General features: G+C 37.2%; 1 protein-coding gene across 2 annotated transcripts in view; it reads left to right on the forward strand.

The window, feature by feature from the left end:
• The window catches only part of ATG4B (autophagy related 4B cysteine peptidase), a 30,191-nt gene extending 14,659 nt beyond the window's left edge, over nt 1-15,532 (forward strand). For both annotated transcript variants that reach the window (XM_088132063.1, XM_088132064.1), the window contains exons 7-13: nt 2,331-2,410; nt 3,992-4,188; nt 4,997-5,075; nt 8,326-8,471; nt 9,345-9,401; nt 12,948-13,041; nt 13,897-15,532. In XM_088132063.1, the coding sequence (XP_087988189.1) occupies nt 2,331-2,410; nt 3,992-4,188; nt 4,997-5,075; nt 8,326-8,471; nt 9,345-9,401; nt 12,948-13,041; nt 13,897-13,970 (727 nt within the window). In that variant the 3' untranslated portion in view covers nt 13,971-15,532. The remainder of the gene's footprint in view (nt 1-2,330; nt 2,411-3,991; nt 4,189-4,996; nt 5,076-8,325; nt 8,472-9,344; nt 9,402-12,947; nt 13,042-13,896) is intronic.
• Nucleotides 15,533-16,655: the final 1,123 nt, after the last annotated feature.

The raw sequence follows: 16,655 nt of genomic DNA on the forward strand, positions 1-16,655 counted from the left end.
AACCTTGCTAGCATGTGAAATGAGTGCAATTGTGCGACAGTTTGAGCATCCTTTGGCATTGCCCTTCTTTGGAATTGGAACATAAACTGACCTTTTCCAATCCGGTGGCCACTGTTGCATTTTCCAAACTTGCTGGCATATTGAGTGCAGCACTTTAACACCATCGTCTTTTAGTATTTTAAATAACTCAGCTGGAATACTGTCATCTCCACTAGCTTTGTTGTTAGCAATGCTTCCTAAGGCCCACTTGACTTCACTCTCTAGGATGTCTGGCTCAAGGTCAGTGATCACACCAGCGTGGACATCAGGGACATTAAGATCTTTCTTGTATAGTTCTTCTGTGTATTCTTGCCACCTCTTCTTAATCTCTTCTGCTTCTGTTAGGTCCCTGCCTTTTTTGTCCTTTATCATGCCCATCTTTGCACTAAACGTTCCTTTCATATCTCCAATTTTCTTGAAGAGATCTCTAGTCTTCCCCATTCTATTGTTTTCCTCGATTTCTTTGCATTGTTCATTTAAGAAGGCCTTCTTATCTCTCCTTGCTATTCTCTGGAAATCTGCATTCAGTTGCTTATATCTTTCCCTTTCATCCTTGCTTTTCACATTCCTTCTTTCCACAGCTATTTGTAATGCCTCATCAGACAGCCATTTTGCTTTCTTGCATTTCTTTTTCTTTGGGATGGTTTTAGTTGCTGCCTCCTGTACAATGTTACGGACCTCCGTCCATAGTTCTTCAGGCACTCTGTCTACCAAATCTAATCCTCTAAATCTATTCATCACCTTCACTGTGTACTCACAAGGAATATGATCTAAGTCATACCTGAGTGGTCTAGTGGTTTCCCCTACATTCTTCAATTTAAGCCTAAATTTTGCAGTAAGAAGCTCATGATCTGAGCCACAGTCAGCTCCTGGTCTTGTTTTTGCTGTCTGTATAGAGCTTCTCCATCTTTGGCTGCAAAGTATATAATCAATCTGGTTTCGGTATTGACCATCTGGTGATGTCCATGTGTAGAGTCGTCTCTTGTGTTGTTGGAAAAGAGTGTTTGCTATGACTAGCTTGTTCTCTTGACAGAACTCTATTAGCCTTTGCCCTGCTTCATTTTGTACTCCAAGACCAAACTTGCCTGTTATTCCGATTACTCCTTGACTTCCTACTTTAGCATTCCAATCCCCTATGATGAAAAGGACATCTTTTTTTGGTGCTAGTTCTAGAAGGTGTTGTAGGTCTTCATAGAAGCGGTCAACCTCAGCTTCTTCAGCATCAGTGGTTGGGGCATAGACTTGGATGACTGTGATATTGAATGGTTTGCCTTGGATACGCACTGAGATCATTCTGTCGTTTTTGAGGTTGTACCCCATTACTGCCTTTCCCACTCTCTTATTCACTATGAGTGCAACTCCATTTCTTCTAAGGGTTTCTTGCCCACAGTAGTAGATATAATGGTCACCTGAATTAAATTCACCCATTCCCGTCCATTTCAGTTCGCTGATTCCCAAGATGTCGATGTTCAATCTTGTCATCTCATGTTTGACCACATCCAGCTTGCCTTGGTTCATAGATCTTACATTCCAGGTACCTATACAATATTGTTCTTTACAGCATCGGACCTTCTTTTCGCTTCCAGATACATCCACAGCTGAACGTCCTTTTGGCTTTGGCCCAGCCGCTTCACTCTTTCTGGAGCTACTTGGAATTGCCCTCCGCTCTTCCCCAGTAGCATATTGGACACCTTCCGACCTGAGGGGCTCATCTTCTGGCGTCATATCTTTTAGCCTTTTAACATTGTCCATGGGGTTTTCTTGGCAAGGATACTGGAGTGGGTTGCCATTTCCTTCTCCAGTGGACCACATTTTGTCAGAACTCTCTGTCATGACCTGTCTGTCTTGGGTGGCCCTGCATGGTATAGCTCATGGCTTCACTGAGTTACGCAAGCCCCTTTGCCACGACAAGGCAGTGATCCATGAAGGGGTAGAACAACATAGTTACCATAGATTGGGAATGCCCCTTCTCTGTAAGCCCTTTCTTCTGCATTGGTCAACACTGTAAAAATTTAAGTATTAGGAAACTCTATGGAAAAGAGGAATGCAGATGATCTATGATACATATTTATATTCTCTTTATATACCAGGAATCACTTTGTGTAATTCTAACTGCAAAAAGCACTTCATTAAAACATATGACAGATGAAACTTGGGATGTTGTGTTTGTTCATTGATATTAACCTAGGTGATGTGATTGCCATTTGACAACTTTCTAGATCTCTTAATGTGCAGCTTATCTACTTCAATGTCTTTGTCTTTTATTACTTTTTATTTACTTTTATCCTTAGAAAACTTGCCACATTTGATACATGGAGTTCTTTGGCAGTGCATATAGCCATGGACAATACTGTTGTGATAGAGGAAATAAGTAAGTATCATTGAACTGTTTATAGAAGCATGTGCCTATTGATGAAGGGAGATGGTTTTTAATATAATTAAATTGAGGATTTTAAGGGTCAGAAGACATTCCTTAGGTTTACAGAATCCAAGTGCAGCTAATTCTTAATTATGTACATGAGAATAATCAAGTAAGGATGCCTGCTCCATTGTATCAAATCTCTGATAGATTGATTTGAGTGAGTTTTTAATTGCTACTGTTTTTAGAGGTGGATTTCTGAAATAGTGCAATTTTGTATTTCAGTGTTTACCTGATTGTCTGGAGAAAACTGGATTGTTGAGCTCTCATTTTCAGATCTTTTCTATTTGTGAAAAAGAAAGTTTTACCTCTGCAGCTTTATGGTAGAATAGCAACAGAATGTCTGGAAGAACCTGCTTCCAGGCTTTGAAATGTTGATTATAAATATTGTTACTACAATAAAATATAAATTTCTATTAGCAAGTAATAGCAATTTAAATTTTACTGTAGTGGTAATATTTGGGTTTGGCATCCCATTCTTTTAAAATATGTTAGATGTTTGTAGTTCTGCTTGCTAGTCAACAGCAGGTATAAATTAGATGTCAGCCTTGAGTTGAACATCTACTTTATAAAGTGCTGAATCAGGCCCAAATAAAATCTTGGAATTATTGCAGATTCTTGTTTTCTGTTTTGAGTACTTGTATTTTTAAAAAATCGCTTGAAGTATACAAGAAGAAAGTGCACAATTTTTTGTGGCTTGGGACGTTTCTAAATGTTGATCTTCAAAGGCCAGATGTGGTCAATCTGATGACATCATATTTCAGCCTCCTTTTTGTTTGGAAGCTGAGTTTTGAGTTGGTTCTGATGAGCAAGAATAATACTATTTAATTCCCTCCCACCAGAACAGGAAATATCAGTTTGATTGGGGCGGGGGCAGGAAGTTATTGGGAATTTTCAGGAGTGGGAATGGCTGCCTTAACCACTGCATGCTGTACAGCATTGGTTTTGCCCATTAAGACCCATTGCAACTCCCACAAGAGCATCAAATATTTTGGTCCCACTCACCTGGGCTATTCTGTGGGCTGTGAAAGGACTGGTTGGGTGGGGGGGAAGGCTCTGTGTGGATTGTTGGATTGTTCAACCCTATTGTACAGAGAAGATGTGAACATGGAGGGCAGGGAAGCAACTATCTCCTGCACGCAGTCCCTAAATCTCTTTTTATGGCCCTCAGAGCCCCCCCAAATAATGCCACCTAAATTAAACAGCAAATTCCTAGATGACAAAACAGTGTTTTTCTGCTGTTTTTCAGAGGCAGACAAAAGCAATGTAAAAAATGCTGCATAGCTTTAACATGCTTGAAAAAGTAAAATAAAAGCACCTTTTTGTATACAGTAAAGTTACTGTATCATACACCACCCTTAGTTCCCCCCAAAATATATATATTAAAAAAGAAAGTGTGGCTGCTCATCTCTAATACATTATAGGACAATATTTATTACGGGCCCTTCCAGGACCTTCCTGAGAAGGGAGCCCCTTAGATAGCTCTATTGGTGTAACTGAGGCTGTTTCTGCTGTTTTTTAATCTTTTGGCAGGAAGGTTATGCAAACCCAACTGTCCATGTCCTGGAGCCTCAGCATTTCCTTCTGCAGAATCAGACTTACTTTCCAATGGTTATCCAGATGGGGACGAACCTATAGACAGTTTATTGCTTTGGAAACCACTAGTGCTGCTGATACCTCTTCGCCTGGGGCTGACAGACATCAATGAAGCCTATATTGAAACACTGAAGGTATCAAATAAGTGTAACTACCTGGATATCTGAAACAATCTGGTTTGGTCTGTGCATTTTTAATGTTCATATTCTGGATCATATTCATACTTAACGGTGTTTAGCATTGGTTAGCCATTGACATAAATATAAGCCCAACAGCATCCCAACACTAAATTCATTGTAAGTCTCAGAATGTCTGAAATACACGATCTCCATGGGGATGTTCAGCTGTGCTGTCCAGAGCTGTCGTAGATGTAGAGATTATGAGAGCTGCTCAGTCTGAATGGGTAGAATTGTTTTACTATTTGTTGCAGTGATTTATATATGCAGGCGCATAATGCATATTTGTGATCACCCTACTTCTATTTAATAATTCAAGTGCACGCATTTTTCTCTGAGCTAATTCTGAATACTTGCTGCTTCATTAATTGTTAATGACTAACTAACAAAATAATTAAGGCTACAAACTTGTATACTTATTTGCCTGAGAATAAGGCTCTTTTGAGTAAATAACCATAGAATTGTGCTGGTGAGTTTTGTGGTAAGGAGTTAGTCATTTCATGCTACCATTTGTCAGTCACCCCTTGTTAGAATTTTCTAATTATATAAAGTAGTTTTTACACTGTTATTTCTTTGAAAACTATAGCACTGTAAATGGCTTCTCCCTGTGGTTTCTTGTTGTAAAAATGGCCAGTGCTGAATGTTTTTTTTCTGAGTCTTCAGTGGATAAGTGTATAAAAACTATTCTGAAAAGCTGTCTAATGCTCTTTACTGGGATGGTGTTCTATTTTCCATTGTGATTAATTGTGCATCTATTCCTTTCCAGCACTGTTTTATGATGCCTCAATCCTTAGGCGTGATTGGAGGAAAACCCAATAGTGCTCATTATTTCATTGGATATGTTGGTGAGTTTAAGGTGTAGGTATGCTGAATATATTAGTGAGTAAGGGTGTGCAAGATATTTCAAACCATTTTCTCAGGCGCAAAACAGCTGCTGTAAGTGCAAGATATGCTGAATGAGGCTTACTGCTATTTATTGACTTACGTTGAGGCATTCTGCTTAAGAGGACACACCATGGGGAGCGTTAAGCTTATATTTGTACTATGTAGGAAACATCTGTTTTTGTTCAAAAATAGTCATCCTTAAAATCTATATTCCCTCAAACTATCTTTGATCTGTAAAAAGGTAACAAGGTTCTTCTTTATTCTTAAATAATCATGCAAAAATATAATGAACTTTGTTCTTTTCAGCCTGTACTATGATAAGGTGGTTTGACAATTTTAACCTGTATCCTTGAAGACTGTTAAGCTTATATAACAAGCTGTGTAGTAACACATAATTACATATAGATACATAGTTACACTGATTATATTACATGGTGCATTCTATTCAGCAACCATGTTGGAGCAGGGTGATTTTTCATTACAAAATGGTTCCTCCTGAAATACAGCACTCCTACATGTATGATCAAGGGTTCAAAGAAACAGAAGTCTCTGATATATATATTGTAGCATTCAATGACAGATACCCTTTAGCCTTAAAGAAAATTACTTTATTAAAGAACAAACCTGTTTTCTTAGCTTAGATGCAGGATGAATTGAGCAAAATATTTTTGAGTGATTTCCTGATGGGGTATTGCCTTGTGCAGTTTTTCAGAATGATGTTTTTGTGTCTAATACAAACTTTTTTGGGCTGAGCCCATGCTTAGATTTTGAATGGCATGCCAGGGCAGTAAAAGTGGATATGACTAGGACAAAAACTAAACTTGATTTATTATATTAAATGTAAATGTATATTAAATTTAATATATATAATGTAATCTCTTCCATGTGTTCAATAGTTTTATCAAAAATTACATCTTGGTAGCAGGTTTAGGAGGGATTATTGGGGTTGCATGCAAGGTTTTTTAGGGTCCACATCTTTGTCTTAAGGCATTCAGTTTATATATCCATGATAAAACTCTGACTTTCCAAAATTGATTAATATGCAATATAGTGTGTATATGATCTACACTCTCCATACTAGTAGTTGAGAATTGATTCAATTTTATTATTTCTTTTCTTCATTGTTGATCTTTATTACAGTCATTAACAAGCACAAAGCAAATCATGAGCCAAATATAATTAGACTAGATCAGTAGGATTAAAATGAATAAAAAGGGTACATGTAAGGAAGTGTAACTAAAAAGAATATTAGGAATAGAAAATGTTAAGACTAAAGAGTTAGTATAATATGAGAATAAACTTAAAAATGAAACTAGTGACAGATTTTAATTTTTAAAATAAAGCAATAAAATCATCTAAAAAGATTTTAAGAATTGTAGACTTCATTTAAAAATAAATGTCTGACAAGCCCAGCAACAATATAATGTAACAACTAACAGGATAAATATGAAACAAAACACAAATTTCACCTAAAAGACTAATAGAAAAAAATCAGTCTTAGACAATGTGAGAATAAGACATATATGGCTAACCCAGCTCAACTGGATTCAGCTACTCTTAGTTATCATATCCTTTATTTTATATGCAGCCACACAGAACCTGGCTATGTTGGGTTCATCATCTCAGGATCAATGTCAGAAGGAATTGCACATATTGATTAGTAAATCCTGTTATGTTATTCAAAAATGGAGTAATTAGAGCACTGCAAGGTTCCACATAGAAGTGGCGATATAGGAAAACATGCTCAATAGCGTCAACCTGTCCTGAGTCCAGGGGCATACTCATAGTGGGTATGATATCTTCTTATATCTTTCTTCTAGCAGTGCTGAGGGAAGAGCATGAAATCAGGATGGAGTGAAAACCCTTCTCTGAGTTAGAACGTTTAGCTCCATGAGATACATAGCTGGTGTCTCATATATCTCAGACTGTTAGCTGTGAGAAGCTGAGAAGTATTGCTTGCACTGATTTGATTATCTACAGTATGTCAAACAGACTCTTCTTAAGTGTCACCGTTACTTGTTCACAACAGAAAGAGAGTTAAGGAGGAGAGTGAAAGCCCTAGGAGCAAAAGCTTGTAAATCTTATTTCTACCTGCTTTGAAATCTATCCTCTAATGTCAGGGATGCTAAGCCTGACAGAAGAAGGGGCCTGCATATTCTTGTCTTTCTCCACACTTGCCATTCCAGCTCCCGTGTGCAGTATTGCATTAGAGACACAGTGGAGGACTCAAAAATTGCTCTTAGAAATTTGGACAGGATGAGTTTAAATGAAGCAAGGTTGAAGAGTAGTCCAAACTGTGCACCACATAGTAATTATGCTAGAGGCTTGGGTTCAAAAAGCTTAATTGCTGCAGGTGTTTATATTGGCCTCCCCTGGAGCAGTAGAATCTTAAAATAGCCACTCTACTCTTATGTGCACTCTGGTAACATGGTTAGCATGAGCCATTTTGTCTCCATTCACTTGGGGGACCACCCCCAGGTATTTAAAGCATAGTACCTATTCAGTGGCATTGCCACTGATAGACCAGGAGAGCTTTTTGGGTCAATTAGCGAATGCAGTAATTTTGGTTTTGGGGTAATTAATTTCCAGTTGGTCCTTTTTTAAGTTGCTGTACAAAGCATTCAAGACTCTCTTCAGTCCAGTAGGGGGTCCTTGAGATGATTACTGCATCATCTGTTTATAACTGAATAAATAATTGAATGAATAAATAAGCAGAATAGCAGTAGGTCTCTCTGCCAGTTTAGGTGGATGGAAAGTCAGGTCGTTAAGCCAGTCTACCACACAATTTATATAGAATTTTAATAAAAGAGGTGCTGATATGCAGCTGTGTTTTATACCCTTGGCAGCTGGAATGGGTACTGTCAGATGTCCTTGGAGATTACATATTGTGATGTGATGTTTTCTCATGTAATGCATGACTAAGAAATAGCGGTCAGTGATCAGTGGTAGTATTGTATGGCTTATTCCATAGTTTGGTCTGAGAAATGGAATCAAGATCAATAAAGAGGGAGACAGTACTCTGGGGAGTATATTTCTCAATAAGATATTCAAGAACGAGGCACTGGTCAATTGTAGAGTGACCTTCCCTGAAGCCAGCTTGTTCCTCTGCAAGTAATTGTTTAGGTTTCCAATGAAGATGTATCGCATAGAGTTTACTGATAATTTTAAGGAGCTTATAAATCAATGATCTTTTCATTGATCTTTGTTTAGGTGAAGAACTAATCTATCTCGACCCACACACAACTCAGCCTGCAGTGGATCCCATAGACAGTTGCCACATCTCTGATGAAAGTTTTCATTGCCAGCATCCGCCCTGCAGAATGAGCATTGCAGAGCTTGATCCTTCTATTGCCGTAGTGAGTATGCATACCTGAACTTCACTCTCATATCAAGTGAGAGCTGTGATCTCAGACAATCCCACAGTTAGCTACTGATTCCTCTCTTTATGAAGGCACTACTGTTGTGCTCTCCTTTTTCACTGTACGAATTAGATATATTCCTGTTCTAAAGCTTGAGAAATAATTATTTCCAGATTACAACAGTTGAGGCTGTTTAGGTTGGAATGAAGGAGGGTAAGGGAAGAGAGACAGATATGGTAGACAAGTATTTGTACGTGTTATGTATTGAATGGTCAGCTGCCATCTTGTTTATTTACATTATATTGTTATTTTATTTATATATATATATATATATATATATATATATATATATATAAATAAATAAATAAAATGCAGTATAATATAAACACAGTGATATTGCGAACTGCCCATTGACATAGATAAGGTGTTTTTCTCCCTTTAATACAATGTTAGAAGTAAAGGTCATCCATTGAAATTAAATATAGGGAGATTTCAGGAGTGACATAATGGAATATTGTTTCATACAGCACCTAACTAAACTATGGAATTTGTTCCATGTAGTTATAATGGCAGTCAGTTTGGATGGTTTTAGAAGGAAATTGGTCATGTTGATGGAGAATCAAGCTATCAGTGCCCACTAATATGGATGGCTATTTATTACCTCCTGAATTACAGGCAGCATGCCTTAAATACTGGTTACTGGGAATTCGCACTGCCCTCCAGTCCAGGCTTGTGAGTTTTCCAAATGTACCTATTGGCCACTCTGTAATACTGAATGCTGGACTAGAAGGGTCCATGACCTGATCTAGCAGGGGTTTTCTTAATTTTAATGTGTTTCAGGCTAATAAAAATGTTGCCTTCTCTTTATAGGGATTCTTCTGCAACAAAGAAGAAGACTTCAGTGACTGGTGCCAGCAGATCAAGAAGGTTTGTATGTAACTTTTTTTTTTTTTTGGTAAAAAAAAACAATAAGAACTTATGGCTAGGACATCTGATTTTTTAAAATATAAAAATGAATGAATTTTTGAAGGGTGTTAATTTTTTAAAAGGTATAGCAATCATGTCAAGATTTCTGTTGCCAGTATCATTTTGTGTTAGATCTGTTAGACATCTTTCTTAGAAATTAGAGCTTTTCTTGATTACCCAATTATTAGAATTTTACTATAGTAAGGTAGATGAATCTACAGGCTATAATTGATATTGAAAAATGTTTTACCTCCTTTACTGTTTTCTCCTTCTGAGGTATCCATTGGAATATTTGTTTTTTAAAATGATAAAATATGGGAAATTTACAAATAAAAGTACTTTTGTTATCTTGAAGCAGCTGGCAAACAGAATCTAAGGCTTAATTATGTCAACAATTAAATGGAATTATTTAATTGTTGACATGAGAAATCAATGCTGGTTTTGTCCCATGCCCAGGCCTTCAAAGGATCTAGATAATCATCTTCTTGGAGGGTGCTGTGTAATTGCCCCCTGCTAATCTTTCCTTTATAGAGTCAGAGTGCAAGTTGTCAAAAATTGTTGGATCAAGAGAGGGCCTGTTAAGGAGGGGACACAACACAGCTTCTTTCAATTGCCTCTTGAAATGGGGTGGAAATAACCTCCCAGATCCAATCAATCACTCCCCTGTGATCCATGGAAGAGCCAGGAGGGGCATGGATCTAAGCTACAAGCCAAGGACACATTGAACTCCACCCATGAAGAGACAAGAAATTGGGGGAATTTTTAAAAAAATAACTCTGTAAAAAAAAAAAAAGATAAGAAATTGGTGAATCTTTAAATTGGTAATTTTACTGGCAACATACTATGCAAACTGGTCCCAATAGCTGGGTGGGAAATCTGCCTTCTGCCCCCTTCCAGGAAGGGAGTTGGCTACCTTAAGCAAGGTCACTGGCCAACAGCCCACCAACACAAAGAGGAAAATAAACTCTTCTTCACCACCGTTATTGCCACAATGTAGGCTCAAATATTTTCCTCCACAAGCACTCCAGACATTACTTTTGCCTCTTCACTTACCAGGAGCTCCTCAGTACACTAGTGAGCCATCCGAGATCTACCAACAGAGAGAGGCTGCTCAAGAGTAGTGTCATCAAGTGCCTGCATCATCCCCTGTTGCCAATGAGCACTAGGTACTCAACAGAACTGCCCACACGATCACTGGGGGATTCTCCCAAGTTCCTGCTTGAAACCATGAGATCCATAAGGCACCTGAAGCAGATCATCTTAACTCTGTAACACTAAGTAATAAAACACGAAATAACCATAGTCCGATTAGTCATACTGTAAGCTTCATTAAAATTAATAGGGTCTCAATTAGTCACAATTATGGGTTCTATTTGCTTGGGACTGAAGCACAAACTTTGTGTGCGTTTTGGTCATTTAAAGGCCCAGGCATATAAAACTCATCAAACTGGGATCTAGGCAAGAAACTTCGGGAATGTAGTTTCCAGTTGGGGGATTCGCAGTATGCATACCAACGTGGTAAATAGTTGTGATGACCCATTAGATAGCTATCTAACAGTTACAGTTGTGAAACCTTCAGTAGAACCAATAAAAACTATGTGAAATGTGCATTTTTCAAATATCCTATAACTTGTCTTCAGGTTTATACTGATAATAGTAATAAACTATTAATAATTGTAAGAATAGATGTGGAATGTAGGGCAAAGGGCTGGATATTGTGATGGAAATCCTGCAATTCTGCGGCCTATATTCATCTAATGATAGCATGCTAGAAATAGTATTTCCATGCCAGCTGTATTCAGTGTAAAATAGATTTTAGGTTGCACTAAACTATTGGATAGAAAGTCCAACAATGAAATATAGAGTTGCTTAAACAGTGAAATAATACTTATTACTAGCCTAAAACCTTTAGGAGGGCTATGAGCACTAGCTAGTTCTAGCACTTGTAGCTCTTGTAGCACTTTCAAGAAGCTAGCATTCTATGGCACTTAGAGAAGATGAACCTAGAAAATATTAACACGGTAACAAAACTTGAATGACCTCATTTCTCCAAAAGACACACAAAGTTGATCTGCGACAGTGTGATGAAGTAGCTTCCGTATTTTAAATGAATAGAGGAAAAAAGGAAGAGGAAACCTAAAAGGAAAAGAATTGTAAATTACAGAGTTGGGGAAAAAAATTAAACGTATCCAATAAATGTTTACCAAATGTACATAAAAAGCAAAATCCTTGGTTTCCCAGCATCTGCACTATTTCTAATTTTGCAATAAAACAATGCACACATTAAGGAAAATTGCATATGCAACTGTGCATTAGGAGAAATGCACACAAAAATATATATTCAAATTTGTTGCAAGCTAACATAGAAGCAGGATAGAGTTATGTAATGAAAAACTGAATGAAATTAAACTATATAAATTTGCCCCTCCCTAACAAATTAAAGAGTTGAAATCTCATTTGAATGGAATCAAAGCTGTTGTTTTGCTGGCTGTCCTTAATTTTTGTTCCTTAAGTGGGACTGTGTATATTCTATTCTTAAATAGAAGAATATCCTTGAAGACTATCCAGAAGCTACAGCTGGTTCAAAATGCAGCCATGTGGGCAATTTTGGGTGCCCCAAAGATGGCACGCTACACGTTTGCTGCGCAAGCTGCATTGAGTACCAGTTTGCTTCTGGGTCCAATTCAAGGTGTTGGTTATCACCTTTAAAGCCCTACATGGCATGGGACTGGATTACCTGAGGGACCGTCTCACTCCCATTATATCGCCCTGTCCCACCTGGTCAAGCAGAGCAGGTATGCTACAGACCCTGTCGACGAAAGAATGTCAACTGGTGGGGCCCAGAAGGAGACCCTTCTCAGCCATGGCACTCACCCTATGGAATACTCTCCCCCCAGAGGTGAGGCAGGCCCCTACTCTCTTGACCTTCCGGAAAGCAGTTAAGACCTGGTTCTGCCAACTTGCATGGGGCGAGAAAAGGGGCAACCAACCCTGGCTAGCACCTTGGAGATTCTCCTGTATGTTAATATCTTTTCTACCAGCAGCATCTTGGAAGATATTATTGTTTATGTATGTATTTGGTTTTTATTGTATTTAATACTATTTTTATTAATATTTATTTGTTGTTTTTATTGTAAACCACCCAGAGTCACTTCCTCATGAGATGGGTGGTGACCGCATTTGAAATATAAATAAATAAATAAAATAAAGTACATTATTTTTCCTTACTTTTATTATTTTGTTCTTTATTGTTGGCAGCTGAAAGGAATTATGCAGAATATGTAAAACTACTATAAATATTTTTTGGCAGGACATTTCACCTTTTTCAGTATAGCTATATGTTGTGCATTCATACAGTTTAAGCATGTCTTTATAATCACAAAGACTGGAAATTCTTACTGTAAGTGAAACTGTGATATACTACTAAAGGTATGTCATTTATATCAAATACTAGACACCCCTAGAAATGGCAAAGGAATATAACTGGTTTCAATTCATTTCTAACAGTTGTCACTGATTAGAGGAGCCCTTCCCATGTTTGAGCTAGTAGAACATCAGCCATCGCATTTCTCTAGTCCTGATGTCTTGAATCTCACTCCAGGTAATGCTCATTCATTTGGTTGTGGAATGAATGAATGCTGTATGAATAAAGGAGTGTTTTAGTTTTTGGGGATTTTTAAAAATTATTCCAAATATATAATTATGATAACATTTGATTCTTCTTTGCCTAAGAAATAATACCAGTTGCTTTCCAAAATGGGTATTTGATCTTTAAAAATCATTGAGATTATTGCTGATTCTAGTTGTAGTTCCATAATATAATGTAATCTGTCAGCCCTATCAGGTGGACCAGACTATGAAACAGACATTGTCCAGACCTAAAGTTACTTTTATTAGAACATCTATAGTAATGGAATCTTGCAAGTCTGAGTGACCTTTCTTCTCTCTTTTATCTTTATAAGAATTGGGGGGTGGGGGGGGTGCTGTCTGAGACATTTTTGCAAACTACTTTCTTGGCCTGGGCTTAAGTTTTATCTAATTGTTGCCTTTATAGTGGGTCTTCTGTTCTTCAAGGCCATCCTCTTTATTCACTACATTATCTTATTGTTTCATAAACTGCAGTAATTTATAGAGCAGTTACTTCTAAATGCTGCAAAGCAGAGCTGCTCCTGCAGGATTTTTGTTGTACCACTTTTGCTTTTCATCCGTGTGAGAATTTTTGAAAATAGATGAGGAAGGCTAAGCTACTAACCTACCCATTTGTTGTGGCTGACCCAAACTGAACTACCATAGACTTTGTTTGTTTGCTGAAAACAATAGTACTATCTGGCATTGGCTAGTGTTCTGGCAAATTACATCTGTTTAGCATAGCCTATATTTATAATTAAAGCTAAGTGTGTTGTGTGAACAGTCCAAACGTACATGCTCAAGCAAATAAATCATTCATGTCTTGTAGATTCTTCTGATGCGGACAGATTGGAAAGATTCTTTGATTCAGAGGATGAAGATTTTGAAATCTTATCACTCTAAAAAAAGAAACTAATTGCCAATTTGGGTTGAGGGGGGAGGGGAGCTCCTTGGAGAGCCTAGGGCTACCAGCTTTCATAGGTGCTTGTTGACATCCCTGCCTCCCATCTACCCCAGCATTCTGTGCAACCTTGGAGCAGAGTGGATTTTTGCAGTGGGATCAAGAAACGGGTCGTCATTAAGGCCTTAATAGCTTTAGTTAGACTTTCTCAGTGCAAGAATATCTACGGGAAAGGGATGCAAAGTTTCCTAGGAGCTGGAAATTATTTTCATGTTCACAGGAACAGACACAGGCACAAAGGCTTGACTATAATAGTAAAAGCCCTTCAGAGTGTTTGGTCCTTTAAGTTCTCTCTATTATTAGGGAGTCCTATTACTTCTGTTCCCCTTTTTATAGTGTGAAGTGAAAACCAGCATAACAGCTGTGAGACAGGTATCTGCATTATGTCTCCCTAACCCAGCAGACCATGTTCTGTGTTATTTGGGGCTACAAGCTCTCTCAAGATTGACTGCACCAGATGTTCCAACTTGTACTTCAGTTTTTTTCCAATATAGTGCTTCCATGTTTTTGGTTTCAAAGTTGCAATTTATTTTAAAAATTCTAATGTATGTTCTGTCATTTAGTAATCACTGGAGCATATCATACAAAACACATGTTAAAATATGATCTAAAGATGACAAGAGAACATCAGTATATAATATATGGAAGACAGGTATTCACTTGACTCTTCTCATAATATGCATAAATGGAATGGTGTTCACTAGAGCTTGCTTTATTACACCTAACTTTTATTTGGACATTTTTCTATTTTGTATTAAAAATATGATGGCTGCTATTTAATAAAATGAGGTGGAAACATCCATTAGCTCACTTGAATTAAAAGTACTTCTGATTCCTCCTTTTAATGAAATCTAGAGACTCCACATGGACACAAATCTTGCTTTAGTTACAAACAGCTATTTTAAATCATGGCTAAATCATGATTTTAGGCCAAAGGTGTACTCTCATTTCCCCCCTTTTGAAAATACTACACAAGGCTATGTTTCTACTGTGTGTCTACATTTGTTTTTCATTTATGTTTCAGTTCTTAATATGAAGTTCTAAAGAAACTTAAAGCAAATTCTGTGTCCCTTGAATGGTTACCTTAACTGGCCAGGATTTCCAGCCTATTATATTCTAAAATAGCAGAACAGCTCCTCTGTTTCTAAGAGATGGGAATAGCTGGAGAGAACCCCATCAATTCCAAGCATTAGCTCAGTGGATGTTGCAGTGGCAAATATGTTTACAAAGCATTCTTGCCTGCATTTATAAGCAGAACTGTCAATCTACAGATGGTACTATAACCATCTATAAAGTAACTGCATATAGGAGTAACTCTACTGTGATAGTAGGTCCAGTTGCCTATTTAGCTACTAGAAATCAGATTTGAACCATGATGCTTATTCGTCATTGTTATAGCTTGCTGTGCTTCTCTTCCTTTTGGAAGAAGAGCATAGTAAGTTGGATTGTGTTTCATTCTTCAACTGCTTTCAATTTGTATCTGAATAAAACAAGTTTAAAAAGGCCTTTGTATTCCTGGTACTTTTTTCTGGACTACTGGTTGAAAGTAAGACAAGCTAAAAAGAGGATCATAGAGTTTCTTTTTACTAAAAGTTCTATTGTATATAAAAGAAACGACACACTAGAGAGACATCCGAGATCTACCAACAGAGAGAGGTTGCTCAAGAGTAGTGTCATCAAGTGTCTGCATCATCCCCTGTTGCCAGTGAGTACTAGGTACTCAACAGAACTGCCCACATGATCACTGGGGAATTCTCCCAAGTTCCTGCCTGAAACCATGTGATCCATAAGGCACCTGAAGCAGATCGTCTTAACTCTGTAATACTAAATAATAATAATAAATATAGTCAACATATTCTGAATAGGTTGGGAAAGGCTGTATTAGAATAAAGGGATACTTAGGTTTCCTCATTAAATTATGTGGACAGACATAACAAACAGTATATAGGTTTGAGGATTTGATTAATATATATAGCTGTAAGAAAATGCTAGTTAAATTAAATTATACAAACTATTAAAGCCACTTCCTTTAAAAAAATAGCATTAAAACAATAGTAGACAAATAGAAGGAATTTGAAGAACATATTAAATATGTTCTCATCCAGCCAATGGATAACAAAAAGCTCAGATGTCTAGAGAAACAAATGGAAAATAAAGTGTAAGACTGAAATCAAGAAAATCTATCTTGGTCAACTCAAGAGAATTTGAATATAGAGATGGGTGAGAGTTTTGTTCAGTTTGAGTTTTTCATCGAGACTTATTGAACTCTGCAAATATCACAAACAGGATGAAAAGAATTCAAGTTTTTTTCTTTAATTAATGAGGGAAAAGTGAAAAGTAAACAAGTAAAAAAAAAAGTAAATCCCTTTGAAGTTCTCCACCTACAAGTTCCTTACCAGCTTTTGGAGCATAAAATCTCCTAGTATAGTTTCTGAAGAACATCTAAAGAAACTGACTGTAATTTTCTGTGTCCTAAGTACTAAAAACTGAATGCATAATTTGGAAGTTGAGTACATAATTTAAACACTTTACATGTATGATATACAATTCAAACGAAGTACCAACAACAGTAAAGGAAAATGAGAGAGCAGCTCATTCATGCACCAGTCCTGATTTGAAAGTATCTC

Source organism: Python bivittatus, unplaced genomic scaffold (assembly GCF_059951505.1).
Source record: "Python bivittatus isolate LINGU-HERP-01145 unplaced genomic scaffold, Pbiv_v1 ctg000980_np1212, whole genome shotgun sequence".
In the NCBI taxonomy this organism is placed as follows: domain Eukaryota; kingdom Metazoa; phylum Chordata; class Lepidosauria; order Squamata; family Pythonidae; genus Python; species Python bivittatus.